Genomic DNA, 25,699 nt, shown 5'->3' on the forward strand with positions numbered 1-25,699 from the left:
ATTTAAGATAATGCTGCGCTTAATACTAAAACTTGTTTTATGTCACAAAAAACGTTTCTGCCTCATCAGTCCACCTTAAAGGTGATGTCTTTTGAGCTCTCCATACATCATTGTACTCAGGGCCATATTGATTCCCGCATAATTTGGAACCTAGATTCCGCAATAATTTGTTAAAGCGGAAGTCAACCCAAGCATATTTTTTTCAAGAATATGTTCCCAGCAGGCCCACTAGTTGAAACACGGCATTTTGATTCATTTTGCGTTTGTGGAATATAAATTGAGCAGCAAAATGCACTAATAAAGCTAAATTATGAAAAAGAAAAGAAAATGATAATTGTAAATAATTAATAATTGTGGTTTAGAAAAGACGAAATACAATTCTACAGGCTTCAAAACATCAAACAAAGGGGCAGATTATGTTATTTAAAGCGGAAGTCAACGCAAACATATTTTTTTCAAGAATATGTTTTATGCAAGCCCACTAGTTGAAACGGGGCATTCTGATAAATATTGCGTTTGTGGAATAAGTGTTTATCCCCTCGTTTTTAGCCATCTCTGGGGGCGGCCATTTTGTCTTCTGTCGAAAGAAAATGACATCGCAACTGCTCACAACGACCAATCACGGCTGTCCTGTCTTCTGAATCTGAGACGTGATTGGTCGTTGTGAGCAGTTGTGATGTCATTTTCAGTCGACATAAGGCAAAATGGCCGCCCCCGGAGACGGCTAAAAACGAGGGGATAAACACTTATTCCACAAACGCAATATTTATCAGAATGCCCCGTTTCAACTAGTGGGCTTGCATAAAACATATTCTTGAAAAAAATATGTTTGCGTTGACTTCCGCTTTAAATAACATAATCTGCCCCTTTGTTTGATGTTTTGAAGCCTGTAGAATTGTATTTCGTCTTTTCTAAACCACAATTATTAATTATTTACAATTATCATTTGCTTTTCTTTTTCATAATTTAGCTTTTAGCAAAATTGTATCTTGCTTTACCTACTTTGTGTCCATCTTCTGCTAAACGTGTCCATCTTCAGATAAATGATACAACAGGGATAGTGTGGACCAATTTAATGTCAGCTGAAGGTGGCGCCTTTTTTGACAGGAAATATTTTGGTATATTGCAAGTGTATCAAATCATCTATTACAGGTCTTATTTCCTCATATGCATCTGGTTACAATGGACACGGATGCACACAAGGTCTATATTCTGTTCTCGGTCTCATTTGAACTGGTAATGCTCCTCTAATCAATCCTACATCAGATGGCCCTTGTGACCATAATCTCTGGGGTATGTTTTGTAATATCCCATCCACCTTCCCCGTTATTATCAATTTATGGGGAGGCTGGCTGTGTCAGTGCAAATAGACACCCATTTGCACTTGCGCAGTCCAAAAAAATGCCATTCCGTGCATATCTATTTCCTCACTGTAGTCAAGGCCTTCTCCTGTCTGTTTCCAATCTGTAGCACTTTGTACTGATTGGACAATGGCTAATTCTAAGTCCTTACTCTTATAGGCCCTAGGCCTATTCTCTAGGCCTTTCTCTATAAAGGTGTGTTAGTTCATCCGACAACTTAACACTGTCTGTTACAGTTGAAACTCCGTCCGAGTACAAATAATCAACTGTTATGGTTGTCGGGGTCACTTGTTATATTTTAGTCTCATCATTTTCATGTGTGTGTTTACACCACACTGTTATGCATAATGAGTCAGTATCCATTTGACTTTCTTGTTTGTCAATCATGCACAGTTCTTTCTCATTGTGTTCTTTTTCAGCCAATGTTGTAATAATGAACAAGAATTGTTCTGACTTGTCGCAGGGTCAGACAAGAGAGTAGCAGAGGCCTCAGGTGCCCCTCCCCTGACGTCTGCGCCCTCGCTCAAGTCACATTATCTTCGTTTCTTACTTTTTGCGCTCCTACTGCCCATTGAACGCTTCTGCTATATGGTTGAGTTCTGTAACATGGCTACTTTTGTGTATTTAACTTAACCATTAAAAACGTGTTCAGTTAACCATATGTCAAAATATTGGATCTTATCAGGATCCCGTTTTTCAACAAATTTCCAATCATTACATTGCTCTTTATGATTTAATTTGACTACCTATTTTCCCCATTTCATAGAGAATGTGGTCCAGTTAAGCTGGCCAGCAAAGATATATTTTGTTCACAAAAGGTCACAGTGTCTTATTTTGAAAGGACAATGATGCTCCACAAATTTCCAGTGTTCACATGTAAGGTGTTGTTTAGGATCCTTTTCATCACTGATTTTATTGCCAGTTTAGTCCAGTTTCGCCATTCTTTTGTTGTAGAATCAGTTTTATGACACCCAGGGTGTCCTACAACTGACTTTTACCTTAAAACAGGGTGACAATCAACACAGTGTGTGCCAATCCTCAAGCTTCTACCACAGGTGGCGGAGGATTCTTGCCTAATGCGCCCACACAAAGTTGTCACTTACAATCCTGTTTATCTCCACTCACACAGTTTGCACAGTCACACTTTTAGCAGCGTTTTATCACGGAGATTAGTACGTACAGGACACCGTTGCCCTAACAGTTTTATAGACTCACTTTGTCTTGCCATGATAGGGACTAGTATTCTCAAGGCTTACACAGTTTTAAAGACTAACTCTGTCTTACAGTTTCACAGACTCACTTCGTCTTATTTTACTTGAAAAGTGACTAGTATTGTCAAGGTTTTGTTACCAGCGCTCAATTCACTCATCTACAAGTGCCGTGAGTTTCCTATTCACCCAGAGATGTCTTCACTCCTCCGGCTTCCCGTCAACCTTCAGTTCCCAGAAGCTGAGCCAAGGCCCAGTCCCAGAAAGGGTCTTAGTGCCGTGGCCACGGGCTTTACCTGGAGCTGGAAACTTCAGGCGTATCGGGATCCGGCTCGAAGGACCAATTTAATGTCAGGTTCACACCAAGTGAAACATTAGTAAACAACGCACAAAATGAGGAGAGAAGACCATCAACACAATATTGACATTTTACTTGTGCAAGGAGAGCGAAGGGAACTACCGCAACAGTTCCTAGCAACCCTCTGATAAGCACCTCCGCCTCCTCGTTTTTATTTACATGTATGAAAGCAATAAGGCACGCAAAGCAAGCCGGTCCTAGATCAGAACAAGGCTAAAGATGAACATCTATTCCTACAAGGCTAGATTAGAACGAGGCTAATGTCTAGACTACAACAAGGCTAAGGCCAGTCATCAAACTTCTATTCTGCATAATTCAAATGTGGGACAGCAAGCATCATAACATACTAATTATTATACATTATTCTTACATTATCAGTTAGTTGTGTATATGTGTTAATATAAGGCGATCATATATTTGTATGGGTTAACAGTCGTAACAGCCCTCCGAGGGACACCAAAACTATGTTGTGGCCAACGACAACAATGAGTTTGACTCCCCTGCGTTAGACAGTAAACGCGTTCTCTCTCTCTCAAAGGTCCGCCAGTCCGTCAATCGTCAATCCGGGAAAAAAAAAGGGGAAAAATCAATCCAGCCATCCATCCATTATCTGAACCGATTTGGTTAAAATGTTAAATGGAGTGCACTAGCTACATCATAATGTGTCAGCTTACTGCTCGAACAGCTTTACACTCACATACGTTTGACATTTCACATAGCCCACACTTATTTGCAGAGATGAGCATGGGACGGACGCCCATTTTGGGGACGGAAGACCAGATTTGTTTTTATTTTTTTATTTTTTTAAAAGGACGGACTAACCAAGGACGGAAGTGGGTTTTCGTCTGTCACTGTAATCGCCCCTAACCGGGTCAAGTACTGACTGACATGTTGTGTTGGGTTCTTTTAAAAAGAAAGACAACTGTTCTCTTCTACGTTACCACAGAGCCACCTTTTTTAACTGCTTGCAACAACACTGTAGAGTTTTTGTTGTTGTTTTTTTTTACCTTTTTTTTACAACTACTCATTGATCTTATTTTATTGTAACAGAAATGAGTCAAATGTAATTGGTAAATGATTTACAATTGATAACACCAACATAATATTATCCCAAACTACATAACCATTTTTCCCATTTATGGGGTACTAAATTAGTGGGGGTAAATATTAATTTAGCCCAGTCCGGACACACTAGTATTAGCTAGACTGCTAGCACTACCTAATGCTAACAACGGTAATAAGCAACAACCTCATTACAATTATTTAGTAATAATTAACAAATTTGACATAATGGTATTTTCAGATGCAAATACAGTATGTTCTCCTTCGGACTTACCAGTTTCTTGTTGGCAGTTGTCTTTTTTTGTCACTCGCAAAACCTGCCAAACATCCCAACCGCTGCCAACTGTTAGCTAGTTTAAATGTATACATACATACACAGACACACACACACACTAATTTTGTGCTTGAAAAAAGGACTGTCCCCCTCAGAATATCCCCCAATCCCCCCTCCCCACTGAAGGAGAAAAAAAAGAGAAGGGCAAACACAATAACATTAATTCAACATGACCTTTCAAATGTTTTAATTCAACCAAAATACAACCTTGATTCAACTGCATCTGTATACATAAAACACTATATCAATCTCAGCATACTTGATACCAACAGGCTCTTGATTTAAATTTTCCTGGAGTGCAAAATACATAAGAACGCGATTGCACACACACAAAGACCGCACACGCATATACATACATTCTTCTGTTTTCACTTCCTGTAGGTCTAATGACTTGTGTCCCAATACTTTTGTCTCTGTGCAGGGAAAGTTCTTCTGGCAAGTGAAGATCGGATACACCATAGGCCACAGCATCTCCCTCATCTCTCTCACCACTGCCATTGTCATCCTCTGCATTTTCAGGTATGACAAACCCAATATTTTATTGTAGTTCAGGGATTCTTACACATTTTGGGTCCTTACAGGGGAGACGTTTTTCTAAAGAGCCTCTTGTAATCTGAATGACTGATTAATAGAGGTGTAGCGATTTAGCAAAAATGGCAAAAAAATCGATATGAATTGCTTAAAATATGCATAGATGCAAAAAATGTAAAGAATCGATTCACATCACCATGTTAACTATAGCCGCTCTCTCATGGTTGTCTGCAACACACATGCGCAGTCGTGGTAATCCGGGTCATCCGTGGTGTAAAAAGAAGCACTGTGGGTAATACTGTCCAGGCTACATCGAGTGAGCGTTAACAACAGAGTCCAAAAGTCCGAGCAGATTTCACAAAATTACTTAAAACGATGTAAATCTCTCCCTGACAGCAGCACGGCGGTGATAAACGAGCATCTAAAAGGAAACATGATTTCATTTATGACAGGGACAGTCATTTCTGGAAGCTAGCTAGTTAGCACATATAGGCTATCGTGTGCATCTGCTGGAACGCTGCACGCATGTTCTGCTGTGGTATGCTAACATATTGTAGCATCTACGGATTATGGAGGCATTAGTCTGCAAAATCACGTTTATTAAAAGCCAAAACACAGTTTTTGTAAACCAGCAGTTGACATCAAAAAGCAAGAGAGGACATGTGCTGCCTCATGGTCACTGTGACCATGTATGGAGCGTTGCGTTTATGAACTCGGACATCTCACCAAAGCTGGGCATATCGCCTATGTGATGGACTGGTCCGCCTATCCGCCTATGATGGGCGCCCATTTTGTAGGCGATAAATGATTGACGGGAAACTTGAAAAAATAATCGGACTAAGAATAGTTTTTCCCGTCTATGTAATCGTCTATTCTTGTCGGTAACTTATTATCTTTGGACACGGACCTGGCGTGAGGCATTGTAGATGCGCTTGTTAGCATTCAAGCAGGACTAAAGAAAAGCTATCGACAAGCTTGCAGTTGTCCCAAGTTTTTGTTTATTCAATTCAAGAACACGACACACGTGTCAAGACGAAGAAGAAGAAGAACGGAGATGGAGGAGTCGAATGCAGGAGAACTCGACTGAATGTGCAGGTCACAACTTTGTTTGTGATCCATCCATCCATTATCCAAACTGAAATACAAAAGAACCATGTCTGCCCACTTCACTAAGAGACTGTGGCTAATTTCAAGAAATTCAATATCAAGAGTCACTACCAGACCAAACATGCAAACTACGACAAGATGACTGGTAACGAAAGCCGTGAAAATTTCAATAAAAAAACTGGAAGGTGAATGGCGGCCCCCACACATTTTCCATCCATCCATCCATCCATTATCTCCCGCTTATCCGAAGTCGGGTCGCGGAGGCAGCAGCTTCAGCAGGGAAGCCCAGACTTCCCTCTCCCCAGCAACATCCTCCAGCTCTTCCGGAAGGATCCCAAGGCGTTCCCAGGTAAGCCGGGAGACATAGTCTCTCCAGTGTGTTCTGGGTCGTCCTCGGGGTCTCCTGCCGGTGGGACATGCCCGGAACACCTCACCAGGGAGGCGTCCAGGAGGCATCCTAATCAGATGCCCGAGCCACCTCAACTGGCTCCTCTCGATGCGGAGGAGCAGCGGCTCGACTCTGAGTCCCTCCCGGATGGCCGAACTTCTCACCCTATCTCTAAGGGAGAGCCCGGACACCCTGCGAAGGAAACCCATTTCGGCCGCTTGTATCCGAGATCTTGTTCTTTCGGTCATGACCCACAGCTCATGACCATAGGTGAGAGTAGGAACGTAGATTGACCGGTAAATTGAGAGCTTCGCCTTTCGGCTAAGGTCCTTCTTCACCACGACAGACCGATACAGGGTCCGCATCACAGCAGACGCTGCACCGATCCGCCTGTCGATCTCACGTTCCATCTTACCCCCACTCGTGAACAAGACCCCAAGATACTTGAACTCCTCCACTTGGGGCAGAATCTCATCCCCGACCCGGAGAGGGCACGCCACCCTTTTCCGACTGAGGACCATGGTCTCAGATTTGGAGGTACTGATCTTCATTCCGACCGTTTCACACTCGGCTGCGAACCGCTCCAGCGAGAGTTGGAGATCGCGGCTTGAAGAAGCCAACAGTACCACATCATCTGCAAAAAGCAGAGATGCAATACTGAGGCCACCAAACCGGACCCCCTCGACACCTTGGCTGCGCCTAGAAATTCTGTCCATAAAGGTTATGAACAGAATAGGTGACAAAGGGCAGCCTTGGCGGAGTCCAACCCCCACAGGAAACGAATCCGACTTACTGCCGGCAATTCGGACCAAACTCTAGCATCGGTGGTACAGGGACTGGACAGCCCTTATCAGGGGGCTCGGTACCCCGTACTCCCGAAGCACCCCCCACAGAACTCCCCGAGGGACACGGTCGAACGCCTTCTCCAAGTCCACAAAACACATGTAGACCGGTTGGGCAAACTCCCATGCACCCTCGAGGACCCTGCTGAGGGTGTAGAGCTGGTCCACTGTTCCACGGCCAGGACGAAAACCACATTGCTCCTCCTGAATCCGGGATTCGACCTTCCGACGGACCCTCCTCTCCAGCACCCCTGAATAGACCTTGCCGGGGAGGCTGAGGAGTGTGATCCCTCTGTAATTGGAGCACACCCTCCGGTCCCCCTTCTTAAAAAGGGGGACCACCACCCCGGTCTGCCAATCCAGAGGCACTGTCCCCGATGTCCACGCGATGTTGAAGAGACGTGTCAACCATGACAGCCCCTCAACATCCAGAGCCTTTATGAACTCCGGGCGGATCTCATCCACCCCCGGGGCTTTGCCACCGAGGAGCTTTTTGACTACCTCGGTGACTTCAACCCCAAAGATAGGAGAGCCCACCTCAGAGTCTCCAGGCTCTGCTTCCTCAGTGGAAGGCGCGTCGGTGGAATTGAGGAGGTCTTCGAAGTACTCTCCCCACCGACCCACAACGTCCCGAGTTGAGGTCAGCAGCACCTCATCTCCACTATAAACAGTGTTAATGGTGCACTGCTTCCCCCTCCTGAGACGCCGGATGGTGGACCAGAATTTCCTCGAAGCCGTCCGGAAGTCATTTTCCATGGCCACACATTTTCACCCCACCAAATCTGACCCAAAGTTTGGACACCCCTGTTCTATGGCCAATCATGAAAATTTCCCACACTCTGTACTGAAAAGTCATACATTTCTCAAGCTGATTCAAATTTGGTGGAGAATTTCCTCAGAATAATTTGTTGTGGTTCAACCCCTGGGACAGCATAGGTTCTTAATGATTTTTATGTGTCCTGCCATGATGTACACAAGTGCTGGATTTTATGTCAATCGGAAAACCCCTTAAAATAACCCAAATCTTTGAAAAATACCAACTTCAAAGGATAATGGCCAAACTACTGTGTTTCACAGTAAATGTTCTTATTGATTCTTGTGTGTCCTATCATGATTATTTTGGAACACACTATGGAATCACATTTCACAACCAGTCGGCATACTTTATTGCCAGGGTTTGCCGCCCTATTATAAAAAATGGAAACTTTTGCAACTAAGCATAGCCCTTCTGTGTCGCATACCCGGTTCAAATATGGTGGCGATTGGGTGAATTCCTGAGAAGGAATTTGTTCAGGGGCGGTGGATGACTGGTTAGCACGTCTGCCTCACAGTCGAGGTCGAGGGTCTCGGCCTTCCTGTATGGACTTGGCATGTTCTCCCCCGTGCCTGCGTGGTTTTGCTCCGGTTTCCTCCCACATTCCCAAAATATGCATGGGAGGTTAATTAAACACTCTAAATCGTCCCTAGGTGTGATCGTGAGTATGAACGTTTGTTCGTCTGCGTGTGCCCTGCGATTGGCTGGCAACCAATTCAGGGTGTCCCCGCCTACTGCCCGAAGTCGGCTGGGATAGGCTCCAGCACGCCCGCGACCCTTGTGAAGAGAAGCGCTTTGGATAATGGATGGATGGATGGAATTTGTTCAGGTATGAAGGAACACTTTAAAATGACTAAAATCCTGAAAAACATCAACTTTTATCCAAAATACAGACTACATGGGTATTTCACAGCATAGCCGCTTCGTTATTTTTTTCCCAGATGGCTTTGCTGGATTTGATGTCAATGAAATATGCAACTATTTCCTAGTACTGCAGATGGCACTACTTTGTGTTTCGTAGTAATAATGTGTGTTCTTGTGTGGCAGGAAGTTACACTGCACCAGGAACTACATCCACATGCACCTCTTTGTGTCCTTCATCCTGAAGGCCATCTCCGTCTTCATTAAGGACGTGGTCCTCTACGAGGTCGGCGAGGTGGACAACTGCTCTACAGGCTCGGTAAGCGCCACTGTGAAAGAACTCGAATCTGATTTTGTATTGGTACTTGATTCTTGATGATAGCCAATTGTCAAACCAATTGGAGTTCTTGAGCATGAACTGTATTGATTTTAAACCTTCTTAGCTGTCATCTGTAAACTCGAAGCTTCAGCTCCCTCCACAGGTTTTGAATTTGGTTGAGGTCTGGGGATGGACCAGGCCACTCCATGACTTGAATATGCTTCTTCTTGCGTGATGCCTTTGTTGCCCTGGAAATTTGTTTTGGCTTAACGTTAATGCTGGAAGAACTGTTCGTGACAGAGCATGTCTTCGCTCACTGGACCCTAAATGCGTGGAAGTCAACCTGGACTAGGGTTGGGCACCGAGAACCGTGAATCGAGGGGAACCGGGACTGTGAGAGCCAATCCTTGTCATGGGATGTCATCAATTCTGTCATCAATTTTGTCATTATAAAGTAATATCTCAATTTCTGTCATCATAAAGATTTAATGCACTTGCAATAGTAGTAGTAGAAAACAGAATTTCTGCCATTACAGGGACCATCATTACGGTTTTCCCTGAACCGTACAGATTTTAGAATGTCGGTGCTAAGTGTTGATTCTTAGCCACGCGGAAGAGCTGCGAACGAAGTATGACCAATTAAAAAAAAAAAGTGTGTGCGAGCAGTCTGACGGAATGCCCACCTCTGTTGATTGGATTTGTTTGTGTGTCTATAATTATAAATGGGTTCATGTGCCGCATTGCATCTGCCCCCAATTACTCTGGCCAAGCAGGCATCTACCAGCTAGTCGATGGCTAGTCCATTCCAGAGAGAGAGATACAGAGAAAGACAGAGACAGAGAGATTCTGGTGGCATTTAGGGATATACATGGTAGTTGGTGTTGTTGAATTGGCCTTAGGCATTTTGAGGGAAAAATTCTCCCTGGTAAGTAGTCCCAGGACCCATAAAGTTTGAGAACCCCTGAGATGTTCACTGGCACACTCAACGCATTCATTCATCTCACTTCCAAGCGTGTTTAGTTTACAGGCTGGGCACGATGTGGCACATCCATCCATCCATAATCTGTACCGCTTATCCTCACAAGGGTCGCGGGGCGTGCTGGAGCCTATCCCAGCTGTCTTCGGGCAGTAGGCGGGGGACACCCTGAATTGGTTGCCAGCCAATCACAGGGCACACAGAGACAAACATCCGCACTCACAATCACACCTAGGGGCAATTTAGAGTGTCCAATCAACTTACCATGCATGTTTTTGGAATGTGGGAGGAAACCAGAGTACCCGCAGAAAACCCACGCAGTGAGGGGGACGTGCTAGCCAGTCGACCACCGTGCCGACGATGTGGCACAATGAACATAAAATAAATGTAGCATCACCAGTAGTGACACTTAGTACACTTAAAATATTAATTGCGCGCCAGACTCAAGAGTGTCACATTTGTGTACCAAGCACTTTGCTTGCTCAGTTGGACTGCTGCTACGGTAGTAACCCCAGTGGGAGAGGATACATGCAGGGAATGTGAGGCATGGTTTCTTTGGAACCCCACATCCACATTGAACAAAAAACAACTACGAGCTCAGTGTTCAAACATCAGCAATAGGAAGTTGCTCCCACCGCTGGAGATGGATGAGGTACAATGTCGTTAATGGACACAATATAATCAATGTAGCTATGGCAAAGGGGAGCCAGGACACGAGGTCATTAGGGGAGTGGTTTCACCATCATCCCCAAACATCGAGAGTGGGTTCCTATCCCCACAAGCAGAACAGCTCAACGCACGAGCGTTTGACCTGAGAGAGAAGATCAGCGCCCCAAATTAAAATTGTACTAATTCTGTGCTGTTACTAAAATACCTTAAAAAAATCATATGACATAGGGTTCTAATTTCATAGCTGGCGCATGAAGGAATACTGACATATCCTGATTTTTGCATCATTGGGAATTTGGCTCAATGCACTATAACATTCTGGGCGTGCCAGCATAACGAGGGCATGTATTTTGACATGCATGATCCAACAAATTGGTGGGACAAAATTGACTATAGACCTGCTAGTATCAGGTCTAAGTCTTGGTGCAGGTGGTCTAATGCAATTTTGGTCAATTTTGAGGGGCACAGGCAGACAGATTCCAAACTCCTTGGACATGTGCGTCATGGTATTTCATTCATAAAGATGACCTTCACGTTATACTATTTTACTAGAGAGAGAGAAAGTAAAAACGGTTCAATCTCTGATACGTGTGTGTGTATGTGCTGTTGTCCTGCAGGTTGGATGTAAGGCGGTGATAGTGTTTTTCCAGTACTGTATCATGGCCAGCTTCTTCTGGCTGCTGGTGGAAGGCCTCTACCTCCACGCCTTGCTGGCTATGTCCTTCTTCTCGGAGAGGAAGTACTTTTGGGCATACATTTTCATCGGCTGGGGTGAGGATGTCAACAGTGCCCTGCCAATGCTACCGCCTTCAAACATGCACGCGTGTTTTCTCTTGTCCGACGCTAATTCCCGTCTGTTATTTCCAAGGGGGGCCAGCCATTTTCATCACTGCTTGGAGCCTGGCCAAAGCCTACTATAATGATATTGGGTAAGATCATCACAAGGTGTGTGTTGCGCTACATTTTTGAGTGTTACCCACTGTTCCCTGTGTTAACAGGTGCTGGGATATAATAGAGAGCACGGATGTCTTCTGGTGGATCATCAAAACTCCCATTTTGGCGTTAATTCTGGTAGGTGCTAAAGTTGCACTCTGCAGGATTTTGAGTTTCTAATCGCAACTGTCACATGCGGCCGAAAAATGAAATGACACACTCGTTTCTTTGCGTGCCCGATGCACACTCTTACGAGCAGACTTTTTTCACTTATCATGGTTTTCCTTTTTTTTTTAATCTTCCTCTGAGAAACTGTGGGTGTCTGGGGTGTGCTAGATGATGGTCTCATCTGTGCAGATGTAGAATCCATTATGGCGAAATGGCAACAATATCCTCACTTTTTATCCTATCGATTTTTAGATTTTTTATTGTTCATTGTTCCTTCTGCCCCTGATTACCTCCAAACTACAGTCCCCTCCAAAAGTATTAGAACGGCAAAGTCAATTGCTTTGTTTTGTTGTATACTGAAGGCTTTAGGGTTTCAGATAAAAAGATGATTATGAGATAAAAGTTACAAAACGAAAAAACAAACAGACATCTTTGATGACATGTTTGAGTAGGTCTTCTCCATCTTTGTCAACCATCATCTTATCCTGTCCATTAGGTCCCAATGATGTTCTAAGCATTGACGCAACTGCCTTGGCTGCCATAATATGAGACTTCAGTGCGTCAATGCCCGTTAGCCTTGTCTTCTTATCCTGGTCTTTAATGATGATGAATGGCCTTCCATACACATCGAAGGCAAGCGTGCCCAAAGTCGACATGTTGACGGAGGAACTGGAGTACAAATTTCACTTGTCTTTTTTTTTTCTGAAAATGATTTTCCAGAGGTTTGAAAGAATACCCACTGTGAACAGCTAATGTTGTGTTAATGTGCTATTTATAAGATATGTTAGTCATAAATGGTCAAATGAAAAGGCTATTGTAAAGATATTTTGGAGCAAAATCCTACGGAGTGCAGCTTCCAAGTAGGCTCCCCCCCCCCCCCCCCCCCCAATTTAAACCACTTCCCAGGTGTCCTTATATAAGGCATTCCTCAATAAAAATACATAATAAAGGTTCAAAATTACAGCACACTTAACACTATTTTGTGGTGGCAGTTGAGCTACTGCTGACGCCACCCCTCTGTACAGTCAGTAGGTACGGCTTTCTTTTTCATGACCTTTGGGGGCAAAGCTAGGGTATTGCAACAAGGTGAGCATTTACTGTAATGATTTTCTAATAGCCAAGAGCCTTACTTTACTATCTTATAATTAAAATTATAATTTTTAACACATTTGAGTTTTTGTATTAATATAAATGAAATGTTGGCATGGTGCACTGATGCACTACAGAAATGCGATGACAGTGTATCATGAAAGAGGTCTGTAGAAGTCTGGAGTGGCATATAAGTTTGTTGGAATAGCGGAGGACACCTATGAGGGCAGCAGAACAGTAGTGAGGTGTGCTGTAAGTGAGACACAGGAGTTGAAGTGGAGCTGCATCAGCGATCAGCTCTGAGCCGCTTCTGGGATTTGTGCTCACGGTTTTTGTTTGGCGTTATGCGTTGGCTTAATTTTTTTTGGTAGTTAAACGTGAAACTATATTCAAAGCATTACTGTTAATTACTATTATTATTACTATTAAAATCATTATTGTTTTTCTATCTATGCCAGTGGCATATATTGGCAGGCATAACAACTTCTCTTCACTTGGATGACAAAACATAACCAACCTGTGTGTCCATCTTTTGCCATTCATACAACAGAATTAATTATGGTCCCCGGCAAATACATCAGCTTTGTGTTCAACTATGCAAGCCTAAATTTCGTAATAGTCCCGGGCATGGGCGGAACCAGCCCGTTTTTGGGGGTGCTCAAGCTCCCCCAAATTCAACCCAAGCACCCTCAAAAATTATAGCATTATTAAAACTCTCTTTTCCTTAATAAAGGACAGGATATGCTTAAATATGATGAAAAACGCTGGATAAAAAATGAAAAAATAAAACAAAACAAAAATGTGAACAAGGCAGCATCGGAAATACTCCCCTACCTCGAAATGGTTCAGTCCATTTGATTCCCAGCACCGCTCTCGCCCCGGTCCTCGCTCCTCCTTCGCTCGGCTAGTGTCACTTGCGCGCGATAGAAATGGAAGAGAGGCAACCTGGAGCCCCTGAGAAGACAGGTAACACACGGAGAAGCAAAATATGAAAAGTGGCTGAAGTTAAAAACATCCCATCCAGAATAAAATGTAAGATGTATGCTGATAATTATGTATTTTCTCCTCATCAGTTGACCACATTATCATCACATTTTAATGGACTATCTATAAACCATTTACTATTAAAAAAGTTATGAATTTATACAGATTTTTATGATACTGAATTTTTATCTTCTTGGTAATAAAACAGCTTGTGTTTGATAACACAGAGGTAGAGTATTTATTTATTATTTTATTATTAATTACTTATTTAAATGACTGAATGAATATGCTTAATGACTGAAAGATTTTTGCATGTGGTTGTAAGTGAAAAGGAAGGGAGATAAAGAAAAGGGACAGATGAGGTGCAAGAACAGGAAGAGCCAGGTTAGAAAATGGGCTGACTTGTGGATCACATCCTCATTACGTTGTCCTTATATGCTTTTCCATTTCATTTTTTACTGTTAAAGGAGAACAGGGAGAGACAGTTGGAGCTCGGGGAGAGAATCAGCCTGCCCAGCAAGATCACTACTTAGGGGATGGAAATACTGGTCTCAACAGTTAAAGTTGTCCCACTACCAGTGGATCAGTTTGGCGTAGTAATAGTGTTTCTGCTAACCACAAAGTGTAATGTGACACTCCTGAACAGTGTTGAATGATCCTAAATCACTTTAAGCGAAATGAAAAAAACTTTTTTTGAACCAGCCAGACACTCTGTGTGCTCAGCACCCCCAAAGCTCTGAACCTAAAATCGCCCCTGGCTCCGGGGCCTATGAGTAGGTCAAGGCGGCCCTGCTTGCGAGGGGGGAGAGGGTTGGGCGTGGTCTAGCAGTGACAAACTACGGCATAAATCATTTCAATGAAGCATTTAATGAAACGACAAGCTATGCCAAATAAACTAAACAAATGCTGTGCTAATAAATCACTAACCTGAAAAATTGATATAAAGATGTTTGCAAACGCTACTATTCCAACTCCCAAGTCGCTACGGAGGCGTGGTCGAGCCCGAGCCACTTACAAATCCCACGTGATGATTCCCTGCTCGTCAAGTCAGAGGACAGCAAGCCAAATTCACATGCAGTACAGTGTTTAACCTGAAGATGGCCCCACACAGACATTTTTTTTTGTCCCAACAAACTTGCATTGAAATGTCAAAATAATGACCTGGTCATGTAGACAGCATTAATAGATGGTTTATATAGGTTATCAGAAAAAAAATATTTAGGATTCACTAAATATGAACTATCAAACAGTTTCTTTCAAAATGTGTGGGTCAAATACAACAGGCAAATTTAAAGACTCACATAAAGAGCCTTTTGTCTGTGCCCTTTCCCACTGTAACATCCATTATTTTTATATTAAGATGTTGTTCTCTCCCTGCTGCTTCTTATGTTGCCATCTGAATATAAAACAGTTATCTGATTGCACATCAGCCGAGAGCCGACATGCAAATGCTTGTTTACACACAATATGATTTAATTGCGTTATTACGTGAGATGAAAGGTGCATTTCTCACTGAGTGGCTATGTGCTTTTTGGTAGAGACACTCACGCTAGTGGATTTCTGCCACCCTAACAAAGTAGCTTATTTGTCTGTCTTTTGTGCTGCTTTTGTGGTCTTTGTGATTGTAATAGACGTTGGATTTTGTTGTTGTTATTGCGGCGTAGCAGGTATTTATTTGAAGCGGGCGCCCAATTGATGGAAGGCCTTTCATTAAAGTGGAGCTGAACAATGCTGATATCAGTCTGTTGATTATTTTCTTAAAATTGGCACTTGGGGGATTATTTTTATAATTCACATACAGTACATAATTTGCTCAGTGTTAGTTCCATTGCCATTTTGTCGAATGCCTGCATGCAAAGAAAATAATTTTGATGATTCTACACTTTGCATTCAAAGTATTATATAAGCAACATATCAACGCTCTGTATAGGTGGATGCTAAGAAAATGTCCATCAAAAATAGAAACGTGTATGTTTTATTAGTTCACCACACATCAAGTGAAATATTACAAGCCTTTATTTGGTTCAATTTTGATGTTTATGGCAGGAAGACCCAAAAAAAAAAAATACAGTGTTTCCCAAAATTGGAATATTTCATGTGACCAACAAAAAGAGAAATTTTAAACAGAAATGTTCGGATCCGGTCTGCATTTCGGGGTTTCTGCTCCCTCCACCATTAAATGGCTATTTAACCAGGTATTGGTAGTTTGGGCTTTGTTGGGCAGGTGCCAAATCCTGCCGGAAAATAAAATCATTGTCCCCAAAAAGCTTGTTGGCACTGGGAAGGGGGAAGAATGAAGTGCTCTAAAATTTCCTGGTCGATAGCTGCATTGACTGTGGACTTGATTAAAGAAATGGGCACACAGCAGCAAATGATATGGCTCCCGAAGGCCGAAACCATTACTGACTGTGCCAACTTCACACTGGACTTTCACTCATTCAGTGCCAAACATTTTCAGACCCTCTTTTACCCTAATGTTTGAAAAAAATTGATACAAATATAAATAAGTTCCTGGGATTGAATGGGTGTACTGTGAAAAGACAAATAAATTTGTCAATGGCAGTGAGTGAGTTAAGCAGCTTGACTTTTGTGTTTCTCCGGTTTTCCTCCAGACTCTTTTTTGGTCAGTAGTATAATTTTTTTTAGGACTATTGATCCAAGTGAAATTTACATTCGGGTAGAATTGCAGACATTGGCTCACAGTGCCCCCCTGGTGCCAGTTTCACCAAGAAACATGACATTTGGAACGCTTGTCATGAGTAGAAGCACCAAAAAGTCTCAAGGAACAGGAAGTCACAGGAAGTCTGCTATTTAGTTGTTGGCAATTTTCAAGGGTCTTTCAAGCAAAAACTCTTAATAGAAATTTTGTTTGATTGCTACTAAATTTGAAATATGTATACTAGATAGTAAAATGAGGCAACATATTGAAGAATTAAAGATTTTGTCAGAGTATATTAGCTGAGCATGTCGGCAAAGTTGACCACAAAATTCGAATAACTCCCTGAGGAGTCAGTTTCACTTAGGACGTTGAAATTCGGTAGGCATGTCTATCATGAGTCAAAAGTCTCAAGAAGCCGTGCCCGAAATGTCATAGGAATTTTAGGTTGAAGCAGCCATTTTTGCCATTCTTCAATGACAAACTGCTCCCAGAAAATGTCTTTAAAAACACAAACTATAGTAGACATGTCTGGGTAGACACCCCCAAAAAGTGTCACAATCTATATCCAAAAACATATTCATTTTAATTGGCCATTTTAGGGTTGTTTTAGAAATGGCGATAACCCTAACCCCAAATATGTCTGAATTTTTTTTTTACAGATTAATTTTATTCTCTTCATTTGCATCATCCGAATACTCCGTCAGAAGATCAACTGCCCGGACATTGGAAGGAATGAGTCAAACCAATACTCGTGAGTGGACTATGGGCATACGTAATTGGGCAATTGTATTTTAGTTAATCGGGGTTACAGTTAGGATTATGTATCCCCAATATTCATTTAGGTGAAAAGGCCAGAGATGGACATTCTGTCCCATAGACAGAAGGGTCCATCCACAAAATGTACCGGATGGAGGAGGACAACAAGTCTTGTAAAAAGGACGGACTAAGGAAGGACGGAAGTGTTTTTTTGTCCGTTCCTCTATTTGTCCCTAACCAGGTCAAATACAGACTTAAGTGTTGTGTTGGGTTCTTTTAAAAAGCAAGACCACTGTTCTCTTCTGCAATACCACGGAGCCGTCTTTATTAAGTGACTGCTCAACAGTTCATGTGCGCCCCCTGCAGTAACGTTGCTCAGGCATAGTTTGCTCTCTAGTGGTTCAACACCATGGATTATGCTACAGGACCCCATTTCGCTGGCTGCCGAAACACGCCCAGCCTGTATTATGTGTGTAATCCAGGATATCAATTTTGTTTTGTTAACAAACTGTTAACATTTAGTACATACCTTTTCCCTTCGCATGCGAAGTATGTCCTTGTGTGGGACATCAGATGTAAAAATCTCTGCCAGCGGCGACAACCCGGAAGTGGAAGTCTTTCGTTTCCTCCTAAAATAACCTTGTGTTATTTGGCAATAATGATTTTATTAACGCATTAAAAACTGAAAACTTACTGTATTATAACTCAAACGTTTGGCAATAGCACACAAGGGTATTACGTTATAAAGCAATATTAAATATTCTCGTGATATCCTCTGGCGGGCTACGGTCAGGTGATCGACTTGCGCGAAGTTGGCAGCTAAAGGCTATCTTGGTGAAACAGTTGTTAACTAATCAATCCACTCATGATACTCCCAGCCGTTAAGTGGCTGTGCATAGGAAAATAGCCAGGAAATGTGCGTTAAATAATGGTTGGTGGGAGCTGACTGGTGAATTGTAAGGACGGAAGCGCTTTAAAAGGACGGAGTCGGAGGACGATTATTTTATGAATTATGACGGAGGGACGATGACGGACGGACTGTCGAAAAAAAAAAGGGTTAAGTGTCCATCTCTGGAAATGGCCATGTGTCCCAAAACTTCTCATATAGTGTCCCTCACAATGAATGAATGAATGAATGAATCAATCAATCAATCAATCAAACAAAACCTTTATTTAACCAGAAAAACAAGAACATTGACTTCTTTTTTTTCAAATGGTGATCGGGTGCTTGTGGAGTACAATTCACATCAAAACAATAATGTTCGTGTATACATAAAAGTACACATGAAAGAACATGAAATAACAGTACAATTCCAAGCAGTCAATAGACTACCATTTAACGAACTGCTGACCAAATGCACATAAAAGCAAGCATAAAAAATCACGTCTAGCGTATCAGAACACCATAAGGAAGATTTTTTATTGTTTTAAATCAATGTGCCAAGTCAGAGTAAGAGCAACTGGTATTAAGAAATTCTTGACATTTATTTGAACACTATACACAAAGAGACCAGTTTGCACCTCTCTCCTTAGCTTATTTGAATTTTTTAAAAATAATTTAAGTAATTTATCTTTTTCTTTTTATTGTGTATTATTTTTACTTCATCATATTTTATCATACTGATTTTAGTTCTTAGATTACATTACTGTTTTGTCTTTTAGTTTTGTTGTCTTCTGTTGTTGTTAGCTTTTAGCTCCAGTGTTTCCTCTGGGGGGACCTCCGCGTTGGAGGGGGGTGGCTGCCCTTCCCGTGGGGGGCGTCACCGCAGGGGCTCCTTAGGTCCAGGTGACTGGGGGCCTCCACACTAGGTGTGGGGTCTCCCACACTCTCTAATCCGGGCCGGGGATCTCTGTGATGGTGGCACTCCCTGTGGCCCGTGGGCTGTCATTCCCCTCAGCATGAATGAGCCCCCCTTGGGTGCCCTTTTCCTCAGATGGTTTCTCTGTGCCTTGTCATGTCTTTTTTAACACACTATCAGGTTGTGTGCTTTGTATGTGTGTGTGTGTGTGTGTGTGTGTATGTGCGAGTGCTGATATACTGGCGGATATATGTCTTCGGGTTTGTTCGGAGGGAGGGCGGGATGCGGGTCTTCCTTTTATGTTGTGTTTTGGACATTTTTACTGGACAGCACTTTGAGTTGCATTTTTTTTGTATGAAAAGTGCTATATAAATAAATTTGAATTTCAATTAATTTGAATTTGAATGTTTCTGTGATCTAATTGTCTTACAACCAATTTATCACAGAGTTGAGATGAAAGTACCAAGTAACTCACTAGCATATATTTTGACAATACAGATTCTACTTTTAAATATAAATATTTATGAAAACTATATGTATGTGAATATTTTGGAGGAATGTTTTGATGGTGTGGATTATTTCAGGAGGCTGGCCAAGTCCACACTGCTCCTGATCCCTCTGTTCGGAATCAACTTTATCGTGTTTGCCTTCATTCCCGAGCAAGTCAAGACGGAGCTAAGGCTTGTCTTTGATTTGATCCTTGGCTCATTTCAGGTAACACTGATTAGCATTTTTGACACACAGCTTTGCATTTCAATTGTATTTTAAAGACGATTAGCAGGTTTCTTTTCCATATTCAGTACAAAACAAGCAATGAAGGTAACAGCTTTGAACTTCATTAATGTACAGTATTTCATATAATTTTGTTTAGGGAAAACAAACAATATAAATGGGATAGTTATTTTCTATTACAGTATTTACAATTTTTTTATTATTTCATATTGAAAAAAATACATTTTCTTCTGCTTATCGGCGGTCGTCAGAGGAATTTCCTGGCCTATTCTACAGGCTCCCTATTTTTTACTGCATTTATGGTCTATAAATAATGCCAAAATAATTGTGTCTCTAACATACAGTAAACTTCAAGTTTTCATTTTAAACAATTAACCTGTAAACCACAAATGCAATTATAACAGATAGTCATAACTATAAGTAAAACAATCTGTCTTGTACTGGAAATACACTTACACGATTTTGCTAGCTCTTAATAATAAAGTTTTCAAAACAAAAAGAAGATTGTTTCTTAGAGCATTCTAATAACTCCTGATATGAAGTTTCACCATTGAAGACCACTGCATTCAGGAGCAAATAACTTTTAAACAGTTTACTACACTTTAGTAATCGCAATGCACCAGAAGAAATTGTTGTGAAAAAATGTGTTTTACATCCCTTTAGGGATTTGTGGTGGCCGTTCTCTACTGCTTCCTCAACGGAGAGGTGGGTGCATCACACATAAACATGTTTACAAGGCAGTTCAAGGACAGTGATTTGTCTTCCTTAGTAGCATTTATATGAGAGGGAGTTTGAATTTTAAAACAATACGCTCCTCATTTTCAATGTCAGACTATGTTTTATGTTCTAATTACTTGCTCTGTGATTAAAAAAAAAAAAAAAAACATTATGCGGGGCCTGACGAGCATATCTGTCTGAGACTTAATGACCATCGCAGTCTAAAGTCACATGTTCTCCATTTAACATGGATTGATCTTCCTAAATGGACCAGAGAGTAGAATTATCCAGCAGCAAACATGTAAATACAATCAATTCAGAGGGAGCATGTGCATAGACATAGATACTGGGGGTGAATGAAAAAGGTGGGAAAATCTCAGGTCAACAGAGGAGTAATTTTCTGTCTAAATTTGAGGCAGGCAATGAGACCGCATGGTGTATGTTGTGCTCCAACTCATGATGCGTTAAAGTTACATAACAATGTCATAATTCGCGCCTCTGAACCAGAATTTTAATCACCCCGCTTCCTGAAGTCAGATCTCCAATTCAGCAAGGCGACGAATTTATACGCATCACGGATGACGACCTCACATGGCTAAACTCACACCTTTTTTTTCACAGGAAACAATTCATTTCTATCAATAACTGCTCCTCTTCTGTCGCTCCCCTGTCCCAAGGCGTCCCTCAGGGCTCGGTACACGGTCCTCTCCTTTTCATTCTCTACCCCCTCCCCCTCAGTCAGATTATCCATCGCCTTGACCTCCTCATTCACTGTAACGGCGATGACATCCAAATCTACTTATCTGCCAAATCAATTGCATCAGGCCCTCTCCACTCTCTCAAACTGAGTTCTGTTATTAGCTCCCGAATGCACAGTAACTTTCTCAAACTTAACTGTACCAAATATGACATCATAATAGGTCCCTAATACCTCACCTCACCAACCTTAAATTTTCACCTCTCCTTTGATAAGTCCACCCTCTCACCCTCACCCCACTGCCGGAACCTTGGAGTATTTCATAGACAACAATCTCACTTTCTCCCAACACATTAAAGAAATGACAAAAAAACGCTTTTAAGAATATCAACATCCGTGACACCGTTGACCCCTCCATGCCAAAGAACAAATAAAAATCACACCTGTTTCGCTCTTCATTTACCCTGCAATAATTACATAAACGGAAACTGAGGCAACACCACTTAAACTGCAAACTACACATCCACTTTTTTTTCAAGTGTTTATTGCAGGATTAAACAGGCATGCAGTTGAACAGTTTCGATGCTGCTCATGACGAATCTCCAGGCAGGAAAAACGAAATTACTGGACTGGCATTGCCCGAACGGTCATACCTGGAATCGTGAGCCAGTTAATCTGAAAGCCAGTTGAACCGTAACGCCGGAGGGAAATTAATTCGATTTGCGAGATCGAAACTGGTCCATTTATGTGCCCTATTCTTATCTCTTGGCCACTCCACAAAACAGTTTGCCTAAATGTGAGCAGTGCATCACCACACAACGCCGAGGCATTTCGCCGAAAAAACCCCACAATAACAATGGCAAAGAGCGGTTATCTGGACAATCGCCAATGCAGTACAATTGTACAATGGCTGACCGGCGACTCGCTCTCTTTAAATGACGTCACTCGCCAAAGATTACTGGAGTTTGCCGAACATTGCATTTTTGTTGTGAAGCGCGTTGCTATGGGTCTAATATGAATGTGGGTGGGTAATGTCATAAAACCTTACAAAAGTATGGTTAAAATAGTTTTAGCCATTAGTACTCAAAAGGTGGTTGGCCAAGTTCACGTCACACTTGAGCTTTAAGATTGTTTCCATGAATTTTGTATTAAATCAAAAAAGTTAAAATGTTGTCTTAAATACAATATGTGATAATACAATTTGTTATATTAGTTCATAATGTCATATCGGTAGAAATAAATATTTCCTCTTTTTAACATTAAATCATGAAAATGAAAACATGCATTTTAATAAATTTTTCAGAATAATTTTATACTTTAAATTCTACTAAAAATTAAGAATGGGAGAAAACATTGCATTATTATCAAGCAACACATTCACATTCACACGCACACATTTACAGTATATACTGTAAATTATTGCTGTCAGGTGTAATCCTTGTATCTACCAAAAGCAAGAAATCAAAAATCGTCTGGGCTCTATGCATCAGTGAACTATAAAAAAAAAAAAAATTCTCCGTTGATGACTGAAAAATTATGCTATCATTTAATGACGCTTTAAGGAAACTCAGAGGGGGAAAAAATTGTTTAATAGTTAATTGTTTGATAGTTTGGATTGCAGTGTATGGGAGATTTTTTTGAACAATTTGTCCGCATTTTGCTGTGCGGCAGGTCCAGGCTGAGATCAAGAGGAAGTGGCGGCGGTGGCACCTGCAGCGCTACATGGGTTCTGACGCCACTAAGTACCAGCACCCATCCAGCAGCAGCAACAACTTCAGCACGCAGATCAGCATGTTGACACGGTGTAGCCCCAAAACGCGCCACGCCTCCTCCTCCTGCCACGACGACCTGTCCAGTATATGATTCAAAATGGCCTACCTCGAGTCAGGCCGGAATGAAATAAACCCTTGCCAGAATGGACAAGGGATTCAAAGAGCATTTAATCACCTTATATTTAAATGAATAAAGCATTCTTCTTTTTGTAGAACTGCCTTTACTGCACTATCACTATCATAAGAGACTGGATGTAATAAATGAGCTACGTCAGCATCATCATTTGTTGCTAGGCAGAATTTGTCTAGGAACAAATTAACCCAATTGAAAAATGTGAATGTGAATATGTTAGCCATCTTGGTTTTAAAATGCCAGAAAAGGGTTGATTATTTTTTATTTATTTATTTTTTAACCATACGCACTATTCCGCTTGCTTTTTTTCATAGTGACTTAGGACAGAGGGTTCCACCGCCTCACACATCAGACAAAGGACAAGGAGTGCCAGCTGGTGCACTCAGTCACACTTGAGATAAACATTGCTATGAAGAAGGTTAAAGCAAGTAGCCCCTTGTTGGTAAGCAGAATTCGTGGGGCAGAATTAATTGGTGCCCTTAAGGGCAGTAAAAATTTGGCATGACAGCACAGTCAAAGTTAAACTTGGGCAGAATATCATTACTTGCAGGCAGAGCAGGAAAATGATGGACTTGTTTCGCCTGAAACTAGGGAGTGATTGTGGACCTTAGACCAGTGTTTGTCAGTTCAATGACAACATAAGACAGAGATCTCGACTGCCTGACAGAGCACGCACTGGATGGGAATTTCTTGATTTGTTCTTGTTGGGAATTTGTCAGAGTTCGTGGAGGCGAGAAATAGACACAAATGCAGAAATGGCGAAAGGCAGATTAACGTTCAAAAATGTCTGCGTGCCCAGTGCAACTAGATGTGGGGTGGAGTTCGGGCTGGATGGCGAACGGTCCAGCTCAAGTAGGCAGGCAGTACGGGTTCATGAAAACAGTAATGGCAACGAGTGATCTGTGGTCGGAGAGTCTAGAGTCAGACATCTAAATATATATATATTCAATGTAGACCTCAGCGATAAAAGGCTAGGTAGTTACAAACCTCTTGTAGAACGTAGACAATCTGGCGATAGGTTGGCGTCCCAGAGCGTTTTAAGTAGTAGCAGTAATCAGGGAGATGGAACTCAGCTGCCAACATCCCCAACCACACCAAACTGGAGTACGGCAGATCGGGCTTGTCTCGAGACTTTGGAGCACCGGTCAATGTGAAACTGCATCGAAGGGACTCGCCAGATCACTCTCCTGCGATTGAAACAGCATTGCTTGGTAGCCTGACGAGCACAGGAATAGAGACATACCCAAGGAAGAGCTTTGTAAAGAGTTATGAGCATATCTCAGCCCACACAAGCTGGGTGCTCCGTGAGGCGGGATTGGATTGAGAAATGCAACCGAGTGCAGTCTCGAGCGGCTGGTTGGTGCGCTCACATTGGGCGTTGGTCTGAAGACGGTAACCGAGAGACTGACACCAAAGCCCAGAGCAATATGTGACCACGGGCGCTTGGGTACAGGGAGTGGATGAAGCAAACCAGAACTAAGTTTGGAGGATATTTGATTCTGGGCACATATGGTGAATGCTGACACAGATGACGGCATAAACTCCGCCACGGTGGAGCCACCAGAAGCACTGAAGGAAGAAGGCTAATGTCGTGCGGATTCCTCGTTGACAGTCGTAAAGAGTGGCTCCACTGTAGTACCTGTGAGCGGACACAATCGAGGACAAAGAAAGATTTCGGGGGCCCTCCACCAGGGTCGGATTGGTTTCCCTGGGCATCCTTCACCACTTTCTCTATTTCCAAAGTAAAGGATGCTAAAACACAGGTGGGTGGCAAGATCAGTTCAGAACTGTTACTGGCGGAACAGGGCATCAGGTTTGATATTTTTGGCCTTTGGACGATAGGACAAAGTGTATGTGAATTGTTCAAAAAAACAATGTCAACAGTATTGACGGGAATTTATCCTCTTGGCAGAACGGATATATTGTAGGTTCTTGTGATCGGTCCATACCATGAGCAGATGTTCTGCTCCCCCCCCCCCAAAAAAATGCAGCCATTCCTGTCCTCCTCCAGTGCCATCTTTACTGTGAGAGGTTCCCTGTCTCTGACTGCATAATTTTTCTCCGCCTGAGATATCCTGCGTGGGTAAAGGGCACAGGGGTGGACCTTACCAACCTGCGAAGATTACTGGGACAGCACTGAGACCACCACCTCTGAAGCGTCCACTTTGATGAAAACAGCTTCTTAAAGTGCAAGGGACATGAAAAAAAAGTTACCCTAAAACCTTTTTAAGAAGGAGTACAAGTTCAAATAATACGATTCCAATGATTACTTTGGTAAAAACGCAATGTGAGGACGGTATTCAGATATTTAAATAGAAAATATCTAACAGTGATTTATGCATGTGTGTGTGTGTGTGTGTGTGTGTTTATTTGTGTTTGGCATTAGTGTCTGATAAAGACAGAAAAACAGGAAGTGGCTTGACAGGCTTT

The 25,699-nt window shown here is 42.2% G+C and overlaps 1 protein-coding gene across 2 annotated transcripts in view; it reads left to right on the top strand.

Moving 5' to 3' along the window:
* The window catches only part of vipr1b (vasoactive intestinal peptide receptor 1b), a 68,582-nt gene extending 43,187 nt beyond the window's left edge, over positions 1-25,395 (top strand). For both annotated transcript variants that reach the window (XM_086020912.1, XM_086020914.1), the window contains 9 exons: positions 4,745-4,842; positions 9,053-9,185; positions 11,448-11,601; positions 11,699-11,759; positions 11,829-11,901; positions 17,323-17,414; positions 19,803-19,932; positions 20,614-20,655; positions 23,036-25,395. In XM_086020912.1, the coding sequence (XP_085877038.1) occupies positions 4,745-4,842; positions 9,053-9,185; positions 11,448-11,601; positions 11,699-11,759; positions 11,829-11,901; positions 17,323-17,414; positions 19,803-19,932; positions 20,614-20,655; positions 23,036-23,227 (975 nt within the window). In that variant the 3' untranslated portion in view covers positions 23,228-25,395. The remainder of the gene's footprint in view (positions 1-4,744; positions 4,843-9,052; positions 9,186-11,447; positions 11,602-11,698; positions 11,760-11,828; positions 11,902-17,322; positions 17,415-19,802; positions 19,933-20,613; positions 20,656-23,035) is intronic.
* The last annotated feature ends 304 nt before the right edge of the window (positions 25,396-25,699 follow it).

The sequence above is a fragment of the Filicampus tigris genome, chromosome 21 (assembly GCF_054856515.1).
Source record: "Filicampus tigris isolate MCC_2025a chromosome 21, RoL_Ftig_1.0, whole genome shotgun sequence".
In the NCBI taxonomy this organism is placed as follows: domain Eukaryota; kingdom Metazoa; phylum Chordata; class Actinopteri; order Syngnathiformes; family Syngnathidae; genus Filicampus; species Filicampus tigris.